The following is a 21,249-nucleotide window of genomic DNA, read 5'->3' as shown; positions in this document are numbered from 1 at the left end:
AAAAAAATCTGCTAATTTCTGCATATTTTAATTTTCAAAATAATAATATAATCACAGCAATTTCAATTATTTTGGTAATTTATTTCAAAATACTTGTCAGCAAATAATTGAAAATGGTGTGATTATATCATTGTGTTATTTTGACAAATAAAATTTGCAGAATTTTAAAAATTTGTGCACAGAGAATTTAATTTTTTGGCACAGAATTCCCTCAGTAGTAATACTATTATTGTTGAGGAAATGCCTGAAAAATCACCATGAGGTCCTGCAAGAAGTTGACAAAATCAAAAACTTAATTCATGAGAGACAAGGTAATGTGTTTTACTGGACCATCTTCTGTTGGGTGGAAGGTACAACCTAGCTCGGTGCTGCTTGAAAGCTTATACCTTCCACCAGTAGTTTGTCCAATAAAAAGGTATTATCTTACCTACCTTGTCCCTCATATCCTGGGACCAACAAGGCTACAACACAGCTATGAATTAAGTTGTTTGCAATCTAATGATTTCTTGTTCTGTATTGCTTCATGATGGCATAGGTTCCTTTAACCAGTAACTCTTGTTTCATACTTAAGAGGTACGTCTCCCACAGTAAAGTACTAACTGAACCCAAAGAGTGCATAAGTACAGGTTTTCTCAAAGGAGCAGCAATTTCTACTTGCTGATTCTTTCAATTCATCTTGAGTGGAATGCTTAGCCTACCTTGATGACATCTTTGGACATCTAGACAGGTTGAACTCCTCTCTTCTGGGATGGAATATGAATGTACTGTCCATGTATAACAAAAGTAGAAGCATTCAATAGATATTTTGGAAATTAGTCTTCTGAATATGAAGAGAAGACTTCTAGTAATTTCCCCTTGTTTCAGGTTTTGAGGAAACAGAGAAGCCAACTTGAAAGCACCCATAAAGCCTGCAACTGACTTCCACTATCCAGGAACTCAGATTTTGGCTGTCTCTGAATTGGCACCATTTAGCTTTAGTTGCTGAAGTTCAAAAGTTCACATTTCTTTTACATCTTTCTATTTTCATGAGTCTTAGATAGCAAAAGTAAAAACAAAATAATTACCTAAAAACTATTTCTCCAGTTCAAGCTTGTGCATGGCATCTTACATCATCAAAAAGGCAAATAAAGTGCCCATATTAAAAAAAAAAAGGGGGGGGGAGGAGGGAGAAGAGAGAGAACCTGGGGAACTACAGACCAGTTTAGCCTCACTTCAGTCCATGGCAAAATCATGGAGCAGGGCCTCAAGGAATCCATTTTGAAGCACTTGGAGGAGAGGAAGGTGATCAGGAACAGTCAACATGGATTCACCAAGGGCAAGTCATGCCTGATCAACCTGATTGCCTTCTATGATGAGATAACTGGCTCTGTGGATATGGGGAAAGCAGTGGATGTGATATAGCTTGACTTTAGCAAAGCTTTTGATACAGTATTCTTGCCAGCAAGTTAGCTGGCTAGATTGTCGGGTTCAACGGGTAGTGATCAACGGCTCAATGTCTAGTTGGCAGCCAGTATCAAGCGGAGTGCCCATGGGGTCGGTCCTGGGGCCGGTTTTGTTCAACATCTTTATTAGTGATCTGGATGATGGGATGAATTGCACCCTCAGCAAGGTCGCAGATGACACTAACCTTGGGGGAGAGGTAGATATGCTGGAGTGACCTAGACAAATTGGAGGATTGGGCCAAAAGAAATCTGATGAGGTTCAACAAGGACAAGTGCAGAGTCCTGCACTTAGGAAGGAAGAATCCCATGCACTGCTACAGGTTGGGGACTGACTGGCTAAGCAGCAGTTCTGAAGAAAAGGACCTGGGGATTACAGTGGGCAAGAAGCTGGATATGAGTCAGCAGTGTGCCCTTGTTGCCAAGAAGGCCAACGGCATATTGGGCTGTATTAGTAGCAGCACTGCCAGCAGATCGAGGGAAGTGATTATTCCCCTCTATTCGGCACTGGTGAGGCCACACCTGGAGTATTGTGTCCAGTTTTGGTCCCAACCCCACAGAAGGAATGTGGACAAATTGGAGAGAGTCCAGCTGAGGGCAATGAGAATGATTGGGGGCTGGGGCACATGACTTATGAGGAGAGGCTGAGGGAACTGGGGTTATTTAGTCTGCAGAAGAGAAGAGTGAGGGGGGATTTTATAGCAGCCTTCATTACCTGAGGGAACAAGAGGGAAGGAGTGCAAGCCAAAATAGGGAAAAAAATATTTAGATACATGGGATGTATTCAAGTCAGCAAAGCCAGATGAAATTCATCCTCACCTACTTAGGGAATTAGCTGAAGCAATCTTGGAACCCTTAGCAACTATTTTTGAGAACTCATGGAAGAAGGGTGAGGTCTCAGAAGGCTAGAGAAGGGCAAACATGTACCTGTCTTTAAAAAGGAAAACAAAAAGGACCCAGGGAATTATACACCAGTCAGCTTAACTTAGATGCCTGGAAGGATTCTGGAACAAATTATTAAATAATCAAGTTATAAGCACCTAGTAGAAAATAAGAATTACAAGGAATAGCCAGCATGGATTAGTCAAGAACAAATCATGCCAAACAACCTAATTTCCTTCTCTAACAGGACTACTAGCCTAGTGGATATGGGGGAAGCAGTAAACATGATGTAAGTAAGGCTTTTGATGCAGTCCCATATGACATTCTTATAAGCAAACTAGGGAAATGCAGTCTAGATGAATTTTCTAGAAGGCGGGTGCCCAACTAGTGGAAAAACCTTATTCAGAGAGTAGTTATCAATAGTTTGCTGTCAAACTGGGAGGGCATATGTAGTGGGGTCCCTCAAGGGTCAGTCCTGAGTCCGGTACTGTTCAATATTTTCATTAATGACTTGGATAATGGAGTAGAAAGTATGCTTATAAAATATGCAGATAACATCAAGCTGGGAGGGGTTGCAAACATTTTGAAGAACAAGATTAGAAGTCAAAAAACTACCTCAACAAATGGGAGAATTGGTCTGAAATCAACAAGATGAAATTCAATAAGGATAAGTGCAAAGTACTTCACTTATGAATTGAAAAAAAAAAATCAAATGCAGAACTACAAAATGGGAAATGACTGGCTAGGTTAGAATGAGAGTCAACTGTGTGATGCAGTTGCCAAAAAGGCTAATATTGTTCTGGGTTTTATTAAAAGGAGTGTTATGTGTAGGACACGGAATGTAATTGTCCAACTCTTCTTGGCGTTGGAGTAATGCATCCAATTCTGGGTGCCACACTTAAGGAAAGAGATGGATAAACTGTAGAGAGGAGAGCAGCAAAAACGATAAAAGGTTTAGAAACCTGACCTATGAGGAAAGGTTAAAAAAACTGGGCATATTTTTTTTTTTTTGAGGGGAGGAGGGAGAAGATGACTGAGGGAGGGACCTGATAATTCTTCAGGTATGTTAAGGTCCATTTTCAGAATGACTGATCAGTTGTTCCCCATGTCCACTGAAGGCAGGGCAAGCAATAATGGGGCTTAAATCAACAGCAAAGGTTAGATATAAGGGAAAAAACTTTTTAACTATAAAGGGAGGTAAGCTCTGGAATAGGCTTCCAAGGGAGGTTGTGGAATCCCCATCACTGGAGGTTTTTAAGAACAGGTTGGACAAATACCAGTCAGAAATGGTCTAGGTTTACTTGATCGCATGATATTCTGATCGATAAACTAGGCAAATACAATTTAGATGGGGCTACTATAAAGTGGGTGCATAACTGGCTGGATAACCGTACTCAGAGAGTTGTTATTAATGGTTCCCAATCCTGCTGGAAAGGCATAACGAGTGGGGTTCTGCAGGGGTCTGTTTTGGGACCGGCTCTGTTCAATATCTTCATTAACGACTTAGATATTGGCATAGAAAGTACGCTTATTAAGTTTGCGGATGATACCAAACTGGGAGGGATTGCAACTGCTTTGGAGGACAGGGTCATAATTCAAAATGATCTGGACAAATTGGAGAAATGGTCTGAGTTAAACAGGATGGAGTTTAACAAAGACAAATGCAAAGTGCTCCACTTAGGAAGAAAAAATCAGTTTCACACATACAGAATGGGAAGAGACTGTCTAGGAAGGAGTACGGCAGAAAGGGATCTAGGGGTTATAGTGGACCACAAGCTAAATATGAGTCAACAGTGTGATGCTGTTGCAAAAAAAGCAAACGTGATTCTGGGATGTATTAACAGGTGTGTTGTGAGCAAGACACGAGAAGTCATTCTTCCACTCTACTCTGCTCTGGTTAGGCCTCAGCTGGAGTATTGTGTCCAGTTCTGGGCACCGCATTTCAAGAAAGATGTGGAGAAATTGGAAAGGGTCCAGAGAAGAGCAACAAGAATGATTAAAGGTCTTGAGAACATGACCTATGAAGGAAGGCTGAAAGAATTGGGTTTGTTTAGTTTGGAAAAGAGAAGACTGAGAGGGGACATGATAGCAGTTTTCAGGTATCTAAAAGGGTGACATAAGGAGGGAGAAAACTTGTTCACCTTAGCCTCTAAGGATAGAACAAGAAGCAATGGGCTTAAACTGCAGCAAGGGAGGTCTAGGTTGGATATTAGGAAAAAGTTCCTAACTGTCAGGGTGGTTAAACACTGGAATAAATTGCCTAGGGAGGTTGTGGAATCTCCATCTCTGGAGATATTTAAGAGTAGGTTAGATAAATGTCTATCAGGGATGGTCTAGACAGTATTTGGTCCTGCCATGCGGGCAGGGGACTGGACTCTATGACCTCTCGAGGTCCCTTCCAGTCCTAGAATCTATGAATCTTGCCTCCGTGCAGGGGGGCTGTACTCGATGACTTCAAGGTGCCTTCCAGCCCTACATTTCTATGATTTTATGAAAATAAAAATCCCACTAACATTTTTGAAATAAAAATATTTAAATACTTCTTAAGAAAACACTCCCATATATAGTGTTTGCAACCCAACATGACAGCATTGTGCGTTACTGCATGAGAACCAGAAAACGCAAATAACCAATGTGGGGTTAGTAACTTGCACAAGAAAATATGTTGAAGAACATTTAAGACAAAGAATGAATCCACGCCCCCACGCAGTTATATCTTACAAATACCTTTCTTACAACACTAAAATCTAATACAAAGGATACGAGTGTGAAATACTGTGGAAATGAAAAAATAATGCTGAGTTCATTTGCTTATCACGTTTATAGAGCTCCATTGTGCTAAGTGCAAAATGTATTTGAAACTCACTGTAACTTCAGTTGGCATATCAGAATTTATAGCTAGTGGCAGCAGTCTCATTGAAAAGCAGCTTCATTAGAGATGTCCCATATAGCAGCACAATATTAGAAATTGCAAACTTTTAATGTTACTTTATCAAATTAATATTAATCAATCAAATAAAATGCCTAATGTTGATATGATTTATGGAACCTCAATGAGAAACTTGAGATAAGCTGATCTGTATAACAGTGGCATGGAAAGTCTTGTTATTTAAAGATAATTTAGATTCTATGGCATTCAACTTAAATCCAAACTGTGGCTAAACACTGACTGTCATGTGCTGCAGACTGAGATCCATAAAATGCACATGCTTAGTAAGTCACAACACAGTCAGGATGGCTTTGGGGGCTGGTAATGTCTCTCATCCCAATCCCACAACTCACCATTTATTTGGTATAAGAAATGGCCTGTTTCCTTCATCAGTTCATTTTAGCCCAGTTAGTGCTCTGAAAGTCCCTACCCACCTGATGATTGTTTAGTGGCTCTTGTGAAATGAATTTATTGACTCAGTTCATTTCTAAATGAGCAGGGATCCAACATCATTAAAACTACCATCAATAAAAACGGAGAACATCGAATGGAGGCCTCACCAGAAATGCCAAGAACTGACAGCACAGAGTAGTGAACAACCCTTATTACTAGACTTTCAGGTCAAGGTTGAGACATTGATAAGATGCAGAGAAGCTTGTGCTTCTGGATCTATTCTCAAGATAAATAGACCTTCATTTCCATTTGTCAATTCAGCACCTTTCAAGAGCACTAAATTCATTTAAAAAAAAAAAAAAGTGATGAAGCCCACTGATCAGCTACTACTTTTGTAGCTAATATAACAAATGGTCAAATATCTATTGGTACCTAGACACCAGTCTGATGTGTGCCTTGAAAATATATATGAAGAGAGAATGTGAGTAATTAGACCAATTATTCTTTTGTGTAACAGATTAAAAACAAATCCATATAGCAAGTTTCAAGAAAGAAAAATTTATTCCAGATGCCCTTAAAAGACAATCTGCTCTTCATACAAAACAGATAGTATTCTGGTTCTTTAAAAAAAAAAAAAAAAAGATTTTACCTTTCCTTTCAAAGAAAAGGTGCCCAAGTATGACGACTTTGATGTCAGTTTAGGGATATCTGAAAATACTCTAGGACTAATTCCCCATCATGTATTACTATAATATGCATTTGGTTCAGGGTGAAGATTAATGGATGAACATTCCTATATTGTTACATATAGGTTAACACATGGGCTTATCCACAAATATTAGTGCTCCATTGGTTCTTCTGCCTTTTCTGCAGGTTCCTCAGCAGGTGGAGCAAGCTTAAGGAGAGGGGGAAAAAAAAAAAAAAGATTTTACTATAAAAGGGCAGACGTCAAACAGGAAAGAGACAGCTTTGCACAGGAATTAACTGTGAGAGAGAGAGAGTTGGCAAAAAGAAGCCCACAGATGTACGAGGCTCCCATAACCCCCTCATTAATATGGAAACAAGGCAAGCAGAGGTGTACAGGCCCCAACATGTAATACTCCACTTTCATCAGAGGCATGGCAGAACTGTGTGTTGTGACTTACAGAATCTGCAAGCTGCATCTTTGAGTTAAAAGGTCAGGGTAATAATATTTTATACTTGTATAGAGCTTGACATGTTCAAAGCACATGTAGCCAGGCAGGGTGAGAAGATGGAAACAACTTGAAGGGGCTTTCTGCTAATTCAGGCTAGTCTGGTTAAACAGACTTCTTGGCCTTCATCTTCAGTCTTATTGCAGAAGATTAGATATTCCATCTCAAACAGGAAGCAACTCAAACTATTTTTAAGATCATTAACTAAGTCACATACCTTCCTCTGTGGTCTCTCTTCAAGTCCCTCCAGGAATGGAGCCACATCATCATCATCATAGATAGTAAACTCCATTTCTTTGCCAACAATTCCAATGGAAACATTCTGTTAAGTACAATGTTGAAAGAACTGAGAAACTGTCTCTTGTGAATCTCTAACGTTATGCAGCTTTTACTTGGGAAATGTATCAATTACAGCTTCCTCTTAAGATTAAGATACATTTGGCACAGTGAATCAAATTAAGGAAGGAAATTCTCTATCAGATTTACTTTATGGCAGGCTTCCTTAGAAAAAAGAAAGTGAGGGAGGCTCACTCTCTACAAGGATGCTATCATATTCCAAAATGGTATCAGCCAAAAATGCAGTTTGATGATTTCAGACACAACAGGTTCAACTCCCTTCATTTTTTGGTTGGGTTTCAGCATTTATAAACAAACATATCATATGATTTTTCAATATTGCTGGTTTCAGCATATATTTAGTATAAATATTTTAACAAACAAAACTGTCTAAGATGAAAAGCTTTTATTAACTCTGATTCAAAACCCACTAACGTGCATGACTCTTCCTTTTGGTATTCAATGGATCAACCCCGAAGAGTACCTCAGGAAAACATTACTGTATTAAGTTTCCTGACACCAAAAACAAAATGCAAGACTTATCTTAACCTAAACTTTAAGATAATCAAACAGACCTAGGGCCAGATTCTGATTTCAGCTACGCCAGTGTAAATCCAGAGTAATCCCAATGCATTCAACAAACTAGATTTCATTTCAATTAAAATTAATGGAATTTCAAGTTATTTATCTGACTACCCAAAGTATGAGTCATCTTCCATAAATCTTTAAATATTAAAATTTGCAGCCTTCTCTCATTGTCTCTTATCCTATGCGCGCACTTGAGTTTCTCAAAGGATATGGGAATGCGATCTAAACATATACTTTAACTACTGGAACTACAAAGCCTCTTGAGGAATGGACTAAAATTGTCCTAAGTTGTTCAAAGAGATGGATCCTTAGAAAGTGGCATGACACTTTGGTAAATTAACATGACAGAACTGGGTAAAATTAATGATCAAACTGAAGAACTTGATGTGATATGGAAAAAAAAATTCTGAAAATAGAGTTACAAGGTAACTAAGGATATGGCTTTTTGGTAGAGATAATAACAGCTGTGGAAATTGGCCGAGAAGTTCAAGACTTTATAAAATGTTTGTTGTGTGTTCATGGTTTGTTATTTACAGGTGTAGGTTTAGTTATTTAAAAATCCATAAAGACTTTTCTTTAAGTTCTCCATATGATGCACAATGATAACCAATGGGAATCGTGCCCAAATCCCTGCGCATCCCACCGGTCATATGCCTTTTATCAATAGCCTTGTACTGTACCTGAATAATAATATTACTAGACCTGTAAAATATTTAATGAATACTTGGACATAGGCATGCGTGAACGAACAAATTTCATTACTACTTTAGGTTTCAGAGTAGCAGCCGTGTTAGTCTGTATCCGCAAAAAGAACAGGAGTACTTGTGGCACCTTAGAGACTAACAAATTTATTAGAGCATAAGCTTTCGTGGGTTACAACCCACTTCTTCGGATGCATATAGAGTGAAACATAGAGGACATTTTAAGATGCAACTCCAGGTATTAAGTATGTGAAATTCAAAGTGTAAATAAGAAAAAGCAAATCAAAAACAAAGAAAGATGACCAACATAACCATTTGGTATTTGCTTCATATTATGACCAACGTATTGCTTCATATTATGCTCCAAGAGCTCTGCAGCGGCTCCAGAATATGCAAGACTAAACTAGGCCAAACAAATAGTTTTGAATGGGGGCTAGTAGCCAGAAAGGGGACAAAGAAAATTACACAATAGAATTATTTTTTTTAAAGTTACCTTAAAATAAGTGTTTAAAAAACACTGGTTCAGATGAAAAGTCTCATTGACAGTATTTTATGAGCCCCATAGGAAAAAAATGTTAAGATACTAAAATTTCCCTTACACTGAAAAAATATATAAAATCTATCTTATAAACCTAAGGACAAGGTCTCAGGGCCAGAAATCATGAGATAAGAATCAATGCTCCAGCCCCCTTTATATTGTTTTTAGGGGGAACAGTACAGTGTATTTAAAAAACCCACAAACATGAAGGTAAATACTTTATCTTGAAGAAACCAACAGCAGATTCCAGTTAAAAGTAAATGAACATTTAAGCATGAAGCTGAGTTACTCTATGCTGTAACTAATTTTGCTATGTTCAACAAATCTTAAATAATCAATAAAGTAAAGAGCTATCTTACACAGAAATTTATGAGACTAACAAGGGAAACTTCACTAACAAGGGAAACAGTCTTCTATTTAGAAATAGCATTATTTTGTTAAGGTCAAACACCAAAAGTTCAGAAAGTTACACTGTAATCTATAAGATTAAGACTCAGAACTGATAGTACACTGATAGTATATGGAATTAGACTCACACTTGAATATATTTTACCTAAATACTAATGTTTGACTCCCATACTTAAAATGAGGATTACAATACACACCCATACTTATCAACTCTGTCACGGTAATTTCTAGTAAGAAGGAAGATCCTGGTGTTTACCTTGGTCGTCAGATCCTGTTCTGCAGGAAGGGTCTCTCTGAGAGCCCGTAGACCATGTTTAACTAGCTCATTCAGGTTACCTACAAACAATACACTGTCGTCAGAAAAACAGTTAAACATACAGTATTGTTTCCCGAGACCCTTCCCTCCCCCACCTTCCATTCCTAGCTGGAAAAATAGTCTGGCTAGCTATGTCCCCAAACTGCTTTACGCATGTTGCTTCTTTGATAGGTAACTGGAAATCCAATACAAGTATGCCATAAGGAACCAATCCTCCCCTGCAGTCAAGACAATTAAATCACAAAAGTAGTATTACACTCTAAGCTAATGGCAGATAAATCCATCTAGGTACTTATATAGTCTCTGGGCCATGATATCTGAGCTGCTTTATTCCCCCACAATTTTTCGGTGGCCTCTGATAATTATTAAAAATAAAATTAATTTGGGATTTAAAATCCACTTCTTATTTACAGATTAAATATTATGCAGACAAAACATGCATATCTTGAAATACTATCCTCTCTCTGAAATGGAAGGAACATCACTGTCTCTAAAAAAAAAATTCATTCTTCCTGTTTAATTCTCTCTCAGGTTCTCTAGGCAGACACTTTTCCTCCATTTGGCCTGCTAAACAACTGAAATAAGTTAGACATGAAAACTGTCAGTGTTTTGAATCTAGTTTCTTTCTTCCTCTTGATTTACATTGGATATTTCTATTCAACTCTTATATCTTCCCCTTCTGCACAGTAATAAATAAATATTACCAGATAAGATGCGATAAACAAAGCAAGCATATATTTTAAAGATCATTAGAAAATATAACGGAAGAGTCATCACTCACAGTCAGCAAACTCAGTCATGCGCCTCTCCAAATAAGTTCGAGCGGACTGTGAACGAGCACCAATGGACATAGCTTTGCAGTCAAAATAGTTTGCAGAAGGACAAGTTTGGAAGATGTGAGGACCCATATCCTGGCAAAAAAGGTGTGAATTTTATAAACTGTTCACAGGAGGGCATGCAGTTTTCTAAAATATTTTTAGCACTAACTCGGTCACATGATGTGTGTGTCATATATGAAGGTATGTTTTATACTGTGCTTCACATCGCAGTTCTTACATAGTTGCTTCAAGCCTAAATTTTCTAAATTGTCCCTTTTCACTATGTCCTTTAATCAGAAGTTTTTATGTAAGTTCAATGGAGGCCACTGAAAACCCTGTTTCTCTGTAAAATCCTATAAATTGTATTGATCTTATATTATGAATAGCTCCCATTTTATGACCTGGAATAAATATTAAACACATTTCCCAGTGCTTCCCACATGTACAAATGTCCAAACCTGTTCAGGGCTGAATCTTGGTATGCAAGATTCAATCAGGCTGCCCACTACCTTCAACTTGCTTAGTTTGTAAGATCATGAGGGCAGTGTCTTGTCTGTGCTACACAGAACAAATGGGATAACCAATTGGAGACACCTTAAAGGGGCCCTGATTTTCAGAAGTGGTGAACACCCACCCTCTGAAGGTCAAGCCCCCTTAAAGTGTCTCATCTTGGGCCCCAAAATCATTAGCCATGTTTTAAATTCTAAGCCACATGGGTTTAGGTGTGTATATGTATACATCAATATCCACTCCAGGGACCTGTAGAAAAATTACCTTCATTTAACGTTTATGAGAATTAAGTTTCAGGGTCTAGAAAAAAAAAAAAAAAAAAAAAGAGGTTCCTCTAGCCATATGAATATTGATAAGTACTGCTATAGTCAGCCTCCCTCCCTCTCAACAAAATGTTAGTTGCTACAAAAGTGAAATATTTTACTGGCTGCATTTTTCTTTTGGATCAATTGGAATGGAAACACACACAGAGTGTACTTACATCATAACCCGCAATGAGCAGACCTACACCATATGGTCTTCTGCCATATCGCTGTGTTGGTATCTGGGTTTCTTAAACAAGCTAAGGAATCTTCACAAAGAACAAGTTAACACCTTTTAAATTTTATTCTTAATCCAAGTAAAACTCCATCAGAACAGCTATAGGTTTGTTAGCCATTTCCTGCGGTGAAAAAATTTGTTCCAGAGAAACAGATCTCATCATCTGTCTTGAGCACCAATGGTAAGGTCTTCTTCACCTCCAATCAGACCTATAGCAATTAGCTTCCCCAAACAAAGTGACTGGTATATTCAGGCAAGTAATATGAGGGACTGATTTTATGCTAGTCTGGCCAATTTCATCCCCTTTCCATTTGATACACTTGCTTTTATCAAGTACAATGGATGTATGAAACGCTCAGTGTGTTCCAGAGATAGGCAATTAAGGTGAATGAGGCAGTAACATTAAATGTGCTTTACATCAGAAAGTGACATTATCTGGGGCTTTTTAAGCGTTCCAGAAAACAAGTAAAAAAAATGGTTTCTAGTTCTACAATAGGTCTCCTTCATGGCACTTCATTGCCTTGTCTACTAATTCCATGGATGAAGAAAGGATGTCCTCCCAAAAAACAAAACAAGATCTTTGCATCTATTTCCTGTAACTTTCAAAGCAATCTTTGAAATAAAACAAATAAAATAAATATTTTGATACAGAAGAGTTCTAAACACATCAACAAAGCGAAAACTGAACTGAATTTTAAGAAAAGCATGGAGTCATTACATGTCAAATATATATATATATACACACACACACACACACACACATCTAAAATATAAAAAGGATACTGCTTCCAATTAGAGACACTAGACGGGACACTGGAAGAGGTCTGTCAAACACAAATCTAGAATCCAGACACTCCTGACGCATGAAATTACTGTAAGAAGAGCAAATAAAAATATATGGATCACAAACAGAAGGAAGCTTCTCCAACTTGATATTTTCCTCTTTAAGCTTGTGTGCATGTATATATTTATTACTGTTTCAGCATTGCCTACGAAGACCAAAAATGCCACTATAAAATTACATTTTATGACCCATCATTGTTGTTTAGAAGACCACATGCCTGAAAGAATATTGTACAGATGAAACACTCTGAATGTAGGTAAAACGGATGTTTATAGAATATGCAGTGAAGAGGGGTTATTTGGAGCAAAATGAAAAATTAATAGGAAATATTCCTTTAGAATATTATTGCAATTAATATGTAAGTGGTCCTTAGTATGCCTTTTCTGTCCCTTTCTACCCAACCGAGGAATCCTTCTTGCTCATTTTATATTTATCTCGTTTGCCAGAACCACACAGCCAGCTGAGAGTTCAAAAGAATCTCTCTAGAGTTTATCTACATCACTAGCTGAAGGAATTGTTAGTAGCCAATGTGTGATGTACACTTCTGAGACTGCTCAGTCTCGACCAGCTTGGGGAAGCAAGACATTGGACAGGGAATAAAGGCTAGCAGTTAAACCCTGGCCCTACTGAAGACCATGGGAATTTTGACATTTACTTTAATAGGACGAGGATTTCACCCCTGGTTTCTTGCATATTAGTGCAGGACCAGTAACCATAGGCAAGTTCTCTTAGCTGGCGTCATTAAATGACAGTATGAGAAGTCTGTTTTTTTACTTCATTGTTACTAGAGTATTGTACGCATTAGTCATTAAGAAACTCACCACAACAGTCTTGCATCAGCAGTAAGCCCAGCAATTGAGATGCCAATATGGTTGTCAACATACAGGATTTTTTTCTGATGAGCTGCCAGTTCAGACTGTGCTCTCTACACACCAAAAATCCATATTAGTTATAAAAATTATTGCGTCAGACTTTAAGCAATGTGTCAATCAATAGGGACAATGCTTAAAAAAAAAAACTGTGAGCAACTATCATTAAGGACTGAACTTACAGCCCCAAATCTGTAACCTTGTAATAGACTTAATACATAAAGGGCTGATCCCACCCCAATAAGAAATGTACTGAAAAAAAAAATGTGGGCTTTCTAGTAAAAGATTAAGACCCATTTTATCACAGATTAATCAAAATATTAGTAGTTCTACACCAGTGCTAAAACATATGAAAATATGTAAATCTTATTTTCTAATGTACAAAAGAAAAAAGTTATAAAATTTGTCTCCCCCAAACCAGAAATTTACCTCCCCTTATCTGACATTTTAATTTAACAATGATAAAAGCCTTGGATTTATCATGTTTGCACTTGCAAGAAGAAAAAAGTAATTCCAATGTTTTTTCTTAAATTTACCTTTAGAGCAACCAGAACAGCATGGGTTTTTGATTTCAGCCCCACAGTAGCTGAGCCTTGCTTCACAGCTTCCATAGCATATTCTATTTGATGAATTCGGCCCTACAGAATGAAATAAATTAACAACTCTAAAATTGACTCTCCATATAAGAAAGGTAGAGACTCTGCAATAACTACACACAAAGGGTGAAATCCTGGCCCTATTAAAGTAAATGAGAATTTTGCCATTGACTTAAGTGGGCCAAGATTTCACTCAAGATTAATTAAGAACAGAGTTTTCAGTCTCAACTGAAATCAGACCTTTAACTGATTTGTGGGTTTGTTGGTTTTACATTTATCACAACAGTGAAAGATCTACCATAAGTATCTAAACACTCTTATTTTCCACTGAGATAAGGAATTTCAGTAATAGGGGATAAGACATTTCCTGTCACAGAGTACTTTGAAACTATTATGGGCTGTCCCATATACATCTATTTATTGACTAAGAACTGCATGGTTGACACAGAAGATCACAACTCATGTGTCAAAATCCTTTCCAGTCATTGAAGTGTATATTCTTGACTCTAATACAAATATTGACAGCATGCACCATTAAGGCCTGATTACTCCTTTATGGCACCATAAACAGTAACAGATCCAAAAAATATTATTGTGGTGTTACACCACTGCATCTGCTGCACCACAGCCTTAAGTCCACCTACTAATTTTTATTTATTTATTTTTTTAAAAACAAGAATTTGTGGAGAAGTAATTTCAACCTGTAGAGAATAGCTATTTTAAGTGTTCTTTTAAACACATCTTTGTCATAGTATCAAGGTACTTTAGAGCAAAGTATAAATAATATCAGATAAAAAATAAAACTGAGCAGGAGTAAGGCAGTAATTAGGCATCAGTAACAAATATCTTAAGGAATGTTACAGTTTTAAAAATAAAACAGGAAATTCAAAGTTAAAGTCACACAGATGAAAAAGCTGGAAAGAACTAAAATACAGAATTCAGGTACCTAGAACATGAACTCTACACTTATGTCTCACCCCACATAATGTTTGTATATCACTAACAAGTACCATATCTGATTAACAGCAATTACTTGGCTGTTCATCCTAAAACACTGGTGCCTGGGGGCATATTAAATCCCATATACTTCAGCATTTCACATGCAGCTTCAAACCATGTTTGCTGCAGTTTTTATATGGCTTAGTATATGTGGCATAAACACAAGGGCATATCAAGTTTAAGATTTCTTCTGTGGATAGTTAAGTTACAACACAGCAGCAGGGTTTTATATCAGACAAACAAGATAGGAATTGGGTAGGCCTTTGGCAAACATAGGAGTATAGCACTCACATATTATGGTAATGGGCAACCTTACAGAAGACACAGTGTAGTAACATAACACCTTTAATTCAAGGATCTCAACACCATAGCTTGAAAATTTTACCAGACACATACCAGTCTGCAGTCAACACTACAGAATAGGGAAGGCTCAAGGGCAAACTTGTAAGATTGTAACTGTGGCAGTCTGGCTTCTTGACACTACCAATTTCACTTGCCTCAAGAAAACACAATACCCAACTGGTTAGCTGCTTTGAAATGAGATCTGTCACTCGTAACAGGGCACATGATCTCACAGTAAAGATCTGTGAAGGCAAATCTAGGCCTCAAGATTTTGAAATAAACTTGAAAACCCAATAAAAAGTAAAACAGACAACCCTGCATTGCTTTATGCTCAGTTCAAGTTTTCAAGATTATTTTCACAAGAGGCTAGAAACCATTATTAGTTGAAATTTTATTTTCCGGAATTTGTATAAGACGAAAATCTTCACTAATAATAATTGCTGTGCAGAAACAGTAATTTTTACACTTCACACTAACATTAATAAACTTTAAAAATAGCATACATCTAGATTTTACCGGTAGCAAAATCAGAGAAGTGAGTCGGTTTTCAGATCTCAAAATTTCTGTAACTTGCTACAAGTATCTGAAAAAAGATTGGACTCGCAAAAACTATGCAAAGGGACCTCTTTAAAATTCTTAAACTAGTTAAGAGGTTTGCTTGTTAGTTTTCAGAAGATTCATTCTGCACTCAAACACTAACCTCTGTAAGTTTTGAAAAGGTACAATATATTATTCATATCAAAAGGTTTAATTCCTGCTACATGTAACTCTCAATGCAACCTTAACTTAGAGCCACTATGAGGCCTCCATAATTACACATTGTATATTACAGCAGATACCAGGTAAATACATAGAAAATTAATAAGACACTGTAACTACAGAATGTTAGTGCATCACAGAGACAACTTATCCTTTTATAATTCAATTCTTCGCATTTTCCCACTCTCCATTTTATGTTTGCAAATATCTCATTAAATATATTAATCAGAATGGATAGAAATCAATTTTTTTTTTAAAATCAGATTTTTTTATTTTAAATCAGGGGGGTTTTTTTTGATAGTTTTTTCCTCAAAAAGCATTCGATCTAAAGATAGTTTTAATTAAGATACATTATAACTCAAAGATATCTCATGGAATAGGGATTATAAATTCTAATTCTGTAGTATGAGACAATATAAGCAAAGTTTTGTAAATAAGTTCCAATAGTTCATGGATTAGGGACCTAATCATATGGGGGCTCCAGAGGCTTCTGTATAGAAAGATTAACCTAAATAATCTATCTACCCAATGGGACTCAGTACACAGTCTAGAAGATACCATCAGAGATGCTTAGTTTTACAGTTCTCAAACTGGATTTGTGTCTCCAGAGATAACATGCTTGTTAACAGCAAAAATGTTTTAAAATAAATTAAAAAAATATAGAGATGTGAGAAATAACAGCCCTCAACCCTATTGTCCCTCTGCAGATTTGTGTGCACAGCGTCAATCCCTTACCTCTCTCTAAACGGGCAAAGTTTCAAAAAGTTCAATGAATAGAAGATTGTTGGGGGCAGAATAGATCTGGACAAGGAGAAGTCTGGAGATAAATGTGAGAAGGGAGGGACAGGCAGTAGAAACAAAAGTGAAACTGTTTGAGCAGCATATTCCAGAATGCACTTTTATGCAGAAATCCGTGATTAAATCAAGCCTTCCTGACTAGTGATTTAAATCAATTTGATTTAAATCAAATCCACCCTGATATTAGTTGATAACGTTGCTTGTGTACTCCTATTATATAATTGAATGTTTGTACATTTCACATTAAAAAAGCAATCTGAAGTGTTGGATGACTGCCTCTCAGCAATACTCCAACAATAGAGTTGAAAAAGAACTAAACACACTCCTGCAGAACATATCTAGTATATAGTTATATATCTTCTGTAAACAAGCAAAACACTGGTTAATTATTGTAAAGTTCAACTATAAAAACAAAAATCACAAAATTCATCCTCAAAACTGCATATTTAACAGTTCCCTGGTGTGTTAGGCACATAGCATTATTCATACTATGCTTTAAAACATTCAAAGGTTGCTTTATGGAGCAGCATTAGCAGCATCATACTCCTTGAGCTACCAGAACAGGACATCCACTGCCTTCATGCCACTACCATAATAGTGAAAAAAGGGAAAAGGAAAAATGGAAAGCAAGTAACACGATTATATTCTTTTACCTGAGGGCTCCAGACAGTGACATCATTGTCATACTGGTTGCGAAACTGTGAACAAAACCAACTCATTAGTATGAAAAGAATATGCAGCTGGGAAAAGAAAGCCTTTGAGCTTTCAATTATATTAATTTTCTTTGCTTAATACAACATACACAGTTTCTCCAGTCTAAAACAAGAGCTCGACCACAATATATTTTTCTGCACATTTACCATTATTTAGTAAATACAACATTACGGTATCAGCATAATACTTACTGTGCTCTGAATTACTTTAACACAAAATGACACCTCAAAACATTTTCCGCACAAGACACATAGTATACATTTAACTTGCATTGTGACCCTATATCCTCTCTACAGTACCTTGGCAACAAGAAATTATGAGACAATTGCTTTTTAAAGATATGTAACGCAAAAGGCATCACCAGCCTCTTAACACATTGATGTGTCTGTATCTGAGCAGCAAACAGCAGCAACTGTAACTGGGTATCTGGATATAGCTAGTTTGGGGGCAGTGGAAAGCTTCACTGCACTATAATCCCCAGAGAAACATGCAGAAATTCCTATTAATTTCCTGCATGGGTTAATGATAATCCTGTCTGCATTAACTAACACCAATTCCAGATTGTCTACAGATTTTTTGGGTGGGAAGCCAGAGTGTTCAAGCATGGGCAGCCAATCAATGACAACAAAGCTCTCTTAGGAGCCATGTTACTGGTGAGGAATGCCAAGCTGCAGCAAAAAGAAAATTGTCTAGTTTTCACTGCTAGTATTCATTACACAGTGGACAACTGTAAACCTGACAAGAATCAGGTCAATTTCATTCTGCTGTTGCTTGAAAAAGTAGTACCCAGGATAATAGCTCCAGGGCCTAACTGTGAAGAGGAGAAATATTTACACAGAGTCTGGGGGAGAGTTGAGTAAAAAGGTGTCCCCCTTCACCTCCCATCCGCCAGAAAGCTGCAGAGGTTGAAGTAGCAGACACAACCGTAGGGCAGCAACAGGAGGCTGAGGAAGGTAAGTGGAGTCCTCACTCACCCTAGCTACAGACAGGTGGCAAGGAACAGGGAGATGTGAGGTAACAAAAAATACTTTTCTACAAATCTAAAGGAAGGGCTTCACCTTTATCTTGACACCAAGGTCTTATCTATACTCCATAAATTTATTGTGCTATGAACTTTGTAGGTCCTCTGTAGACTTAGGCCCCTTTCCTGCAATAAGCACCCTACACACAGAATCCTGTGCCTGTGGATAGTCTCAGCAAAGTCAAAGGATTACTGTGCAATGCAGGCACATGGACCCATTAACCCAACAGTTCATTGTTCCTAAACTAAAGCCCCAGTTCAGCAAGGTATTTAAGCATTTGTAACTTTAAGTAAGTAATGGAGCTACTCACATGCTGAGTTAAGCACATGCTTAGGTACCTTGCTGAATTATTCATGTCTCAAAACTCCAATCCTGCAATTGTTTCATTTTCTGTTCTCTGATTTTTGTTCTACTGAAAATCAAGTGTTTGTTTTTCCACACAGGAAGTTAGTTAACTAATGATTTCAAAATGCACTGAAATAAAGAGTTTGTTTGCATTTGAAACAATTGTAAGAACATTATACAACAACTACAAGTATGTAATTTCCTTATAATGGCATCTTGTACATAGCTACCATGGGGATTGACCTGAAAGGGCACCAAAAAGCTACCATTGACACGGCATAAAGCATAATAAACTCTTGGATTTACATGATAACTCACACTACTAGTCAGGTACATAACATTACTCACAAGTGCAAGTATCTGGGCCTATTTTTTATGTTTATATACAGTGACTTGTAAAATATTCTTATTGCATATTAAAGCATATCTAAAGTATACAGGGTTTGATTTGATGTTATCTGTTATTCCACTCTTCTTTTTGAAATTAGAAATTAAAAGCTACTATAATAAAACTTGGCTCATATGGAATGGAATCAGATGGGGAAACCTATATACAGGTTTGGCTTGTGTGGGCTGAGAACATGGGAGGGTTGTATAGGGGACTGGGGTAGGCCTGTGTGTGGAGAGAAGGGGGTTACGCTGAGCGGGGGGAGGCGGTGTTGGTCTGTCTCTGAATGGAGCTGGGGTTGCTGTGGAGAGGAGAAGATCTATGTGAAGCTGGGCGGTCAGACTCTGTCGGGAAGGGGGGTTGCTCAGGGGGTCAGTCGCTCTGGGGGAAGGGAAGGGGATGCTCTAGGGTGGGGCAGGTCGGTCTCTGAACGGAGGGAGATCGCTCTGTGAAGAGCGGGGGCGGGTTTCGGGGAAAGCGGAGGAAGCCCCAGGACGCGCTAAGGGCGAAGCCGGGCCAGCCTGTCCCCGCCGGTTGCCGGAGCTGCGCGCGGACATCCCCCGGCCTGCCCGGCCGCACATGGGAAGCGCTGACTCACGGCCCCTCCCACATCCCGCCACCGGTTCGGCCCGGGCTCAGCAGCGCGGCAGCGGCCCAGGGCTCAACAGGGGCCTGCTCCCTGGGCCCAGCCCGCCCTAGCGACCCCTTCCTCACCATCTTCCTTCCCCCAACTCCGGCGCGAGCTTCGGACCGGCGAGCAGCTCAGCGAGCGATAAGTCTAGGCTGAGAGACTAGAACTTCCGCCCTCTCCCCAGAGAAGAGCAGCCGCTCCAGATTCATCGATCGAAGGGCGGATGCGGCTGTGCCTCCTCCTCCTCCCGCCCCTAGCTCAGAGAGAGGCGCCAGCAGGGGCCCTGTGGAGCCGGAACACGCTGCTGCCTACGCGGACCGCGCGTGCGTAGTGCTTAGCTGGGGGCCCCTGTCCGGACTGGGTGGGGAGAGTCGCCAACAAAGCGCGCCTGAGCTGCGGGCCGGCTTCTGGAAGGAGGAGGGGACAGAAGCCCCCTGCTCTCCCCTCTGAGGGCAGGTGCTGTGTCCCTGGCCCAGGGCAGACCCGTGACTGGCCCCCCCCAGCCTGCACAGGCACAGTCACTGCCCCGGGGGTTTGTGAAGTGGCAGTGGGAGGCCGCGTCACGCGTCTAGCCCTTTTCATTGCAAAATCACCAGTGACCTCGCTGCCATCCGTTTGTCTTGCCAGGTCAAACCACAAACCAGCCAGGGGACGTAAGCGTTCCTGGGCCGCAGCAGCGAGCCGCACTCTGATGCGGGCCAGCTGCTCCCTGAAACTTCTTTTAGCCTCTCACCTAGACACTGGCAATGGGTGAAACAATTCCTAGGGCTATGTATGCGTCACTGAAAATGACGTGCAGTTTTTTGTTCTGAATGGTGGCAGTTCATGTTCTTTGCCAAAAGCAGAGCTGAAGATTTTTTTCAGATGCACCATTTCCTATGGAAAGTTCTCTCTAAGGTCCATAGGAGAAGTAGACATTTGGATGCTGCTTTCAGTTCCTCAGGCTCCAGTGTGACATACCTTAGAACCAAAGGGAACATAAAACTAATGTCATCGGTTGCTTTGTAGCAGCGCTTCAACTCACAGATAGCATTGTCCAGAATTGCATAGAACACATTCCTTCTGAATAAAGGCTCAGAGTTATCTTCTGGGGTGATAGAACATTATTCCTCAGGTATCTCATAATGAAATTGTTTCAGTTTCCTACCTCTCTTCTGCAGTAATGCTGGCGAAATTCCCATACCTTTTGTCACAAGGCATGCTTCCAATAGAAGTTTGGGACACTGATCTTGAAGTTGCATTAATTCTTCAATAACATCAGCAGTGAGAGATTACTCTGATCAAGAGAGATTCCTCAGGCTTGTAAAATCTTTTTTCTCATCAATACTTAGAAGACTTGATGGGCTTGTGC

At 38.9% G+C, this 21,249-nt stretch overlaps 1 protein-coding gene across 1 annotated transcript; it reads right to left on the bottom strand.

Annotated features, from left to right (window-relative positions):
• Window positions 1-6,181: 6,181 nt before the first annotated feature.
• On the bottom strand, window positions 6,182-20,106 carry PSMA1 (proteasome subunit alpha 1). Its single transcript, XM_024202159.3, has 10 exons — window positions 19,982-20,106; window positions 17,452-17,496; window positions 13,841-13,942; window positions 13,257-13,360; window positions 12,375-12,463; window positions 11,533-11,603; window positions 10,505-10,634; window positions 9,664-9,743; window positions 7,054-7,158; window positions 6,182-6,538 (listed from the first exon to the last, which is right to left on the bottom strand). The coding sequence occupies exons 1-10, from the start codon at window positions 19,982-19,984 to the stop codon at window positions 6,482-6,484; spliced, it is 786 nt and encodes a 261-aa protein (XP_024057927.1). The 5' UTR covers window positions 19,985-20,106; the 3' UTR covers window positions 6,182-6,481.
• Window positions 20,107-21,249: the final 1,143 nt, after the last annotated feature.

This window comes from Terrapene carolina, unplaced genomic scaffold (assembly GCF_002925995.2).
Source record: "Terrapene carolina triunguis isolate 2854851 unplaced genomic scaffold, T_m_triunguis-2.0 Scaffold96, whole genome shotgun sequence".
NCBI classification, from domain to species: domain Eukaryota; kingdom Metazoa; phylum Chordata; order Testudines; family Emydidae; genus Terrapene; species Terrapene triunguis.
This window is presented reverse-complemented; position numbering and strand designations above follow the sequence as displayed.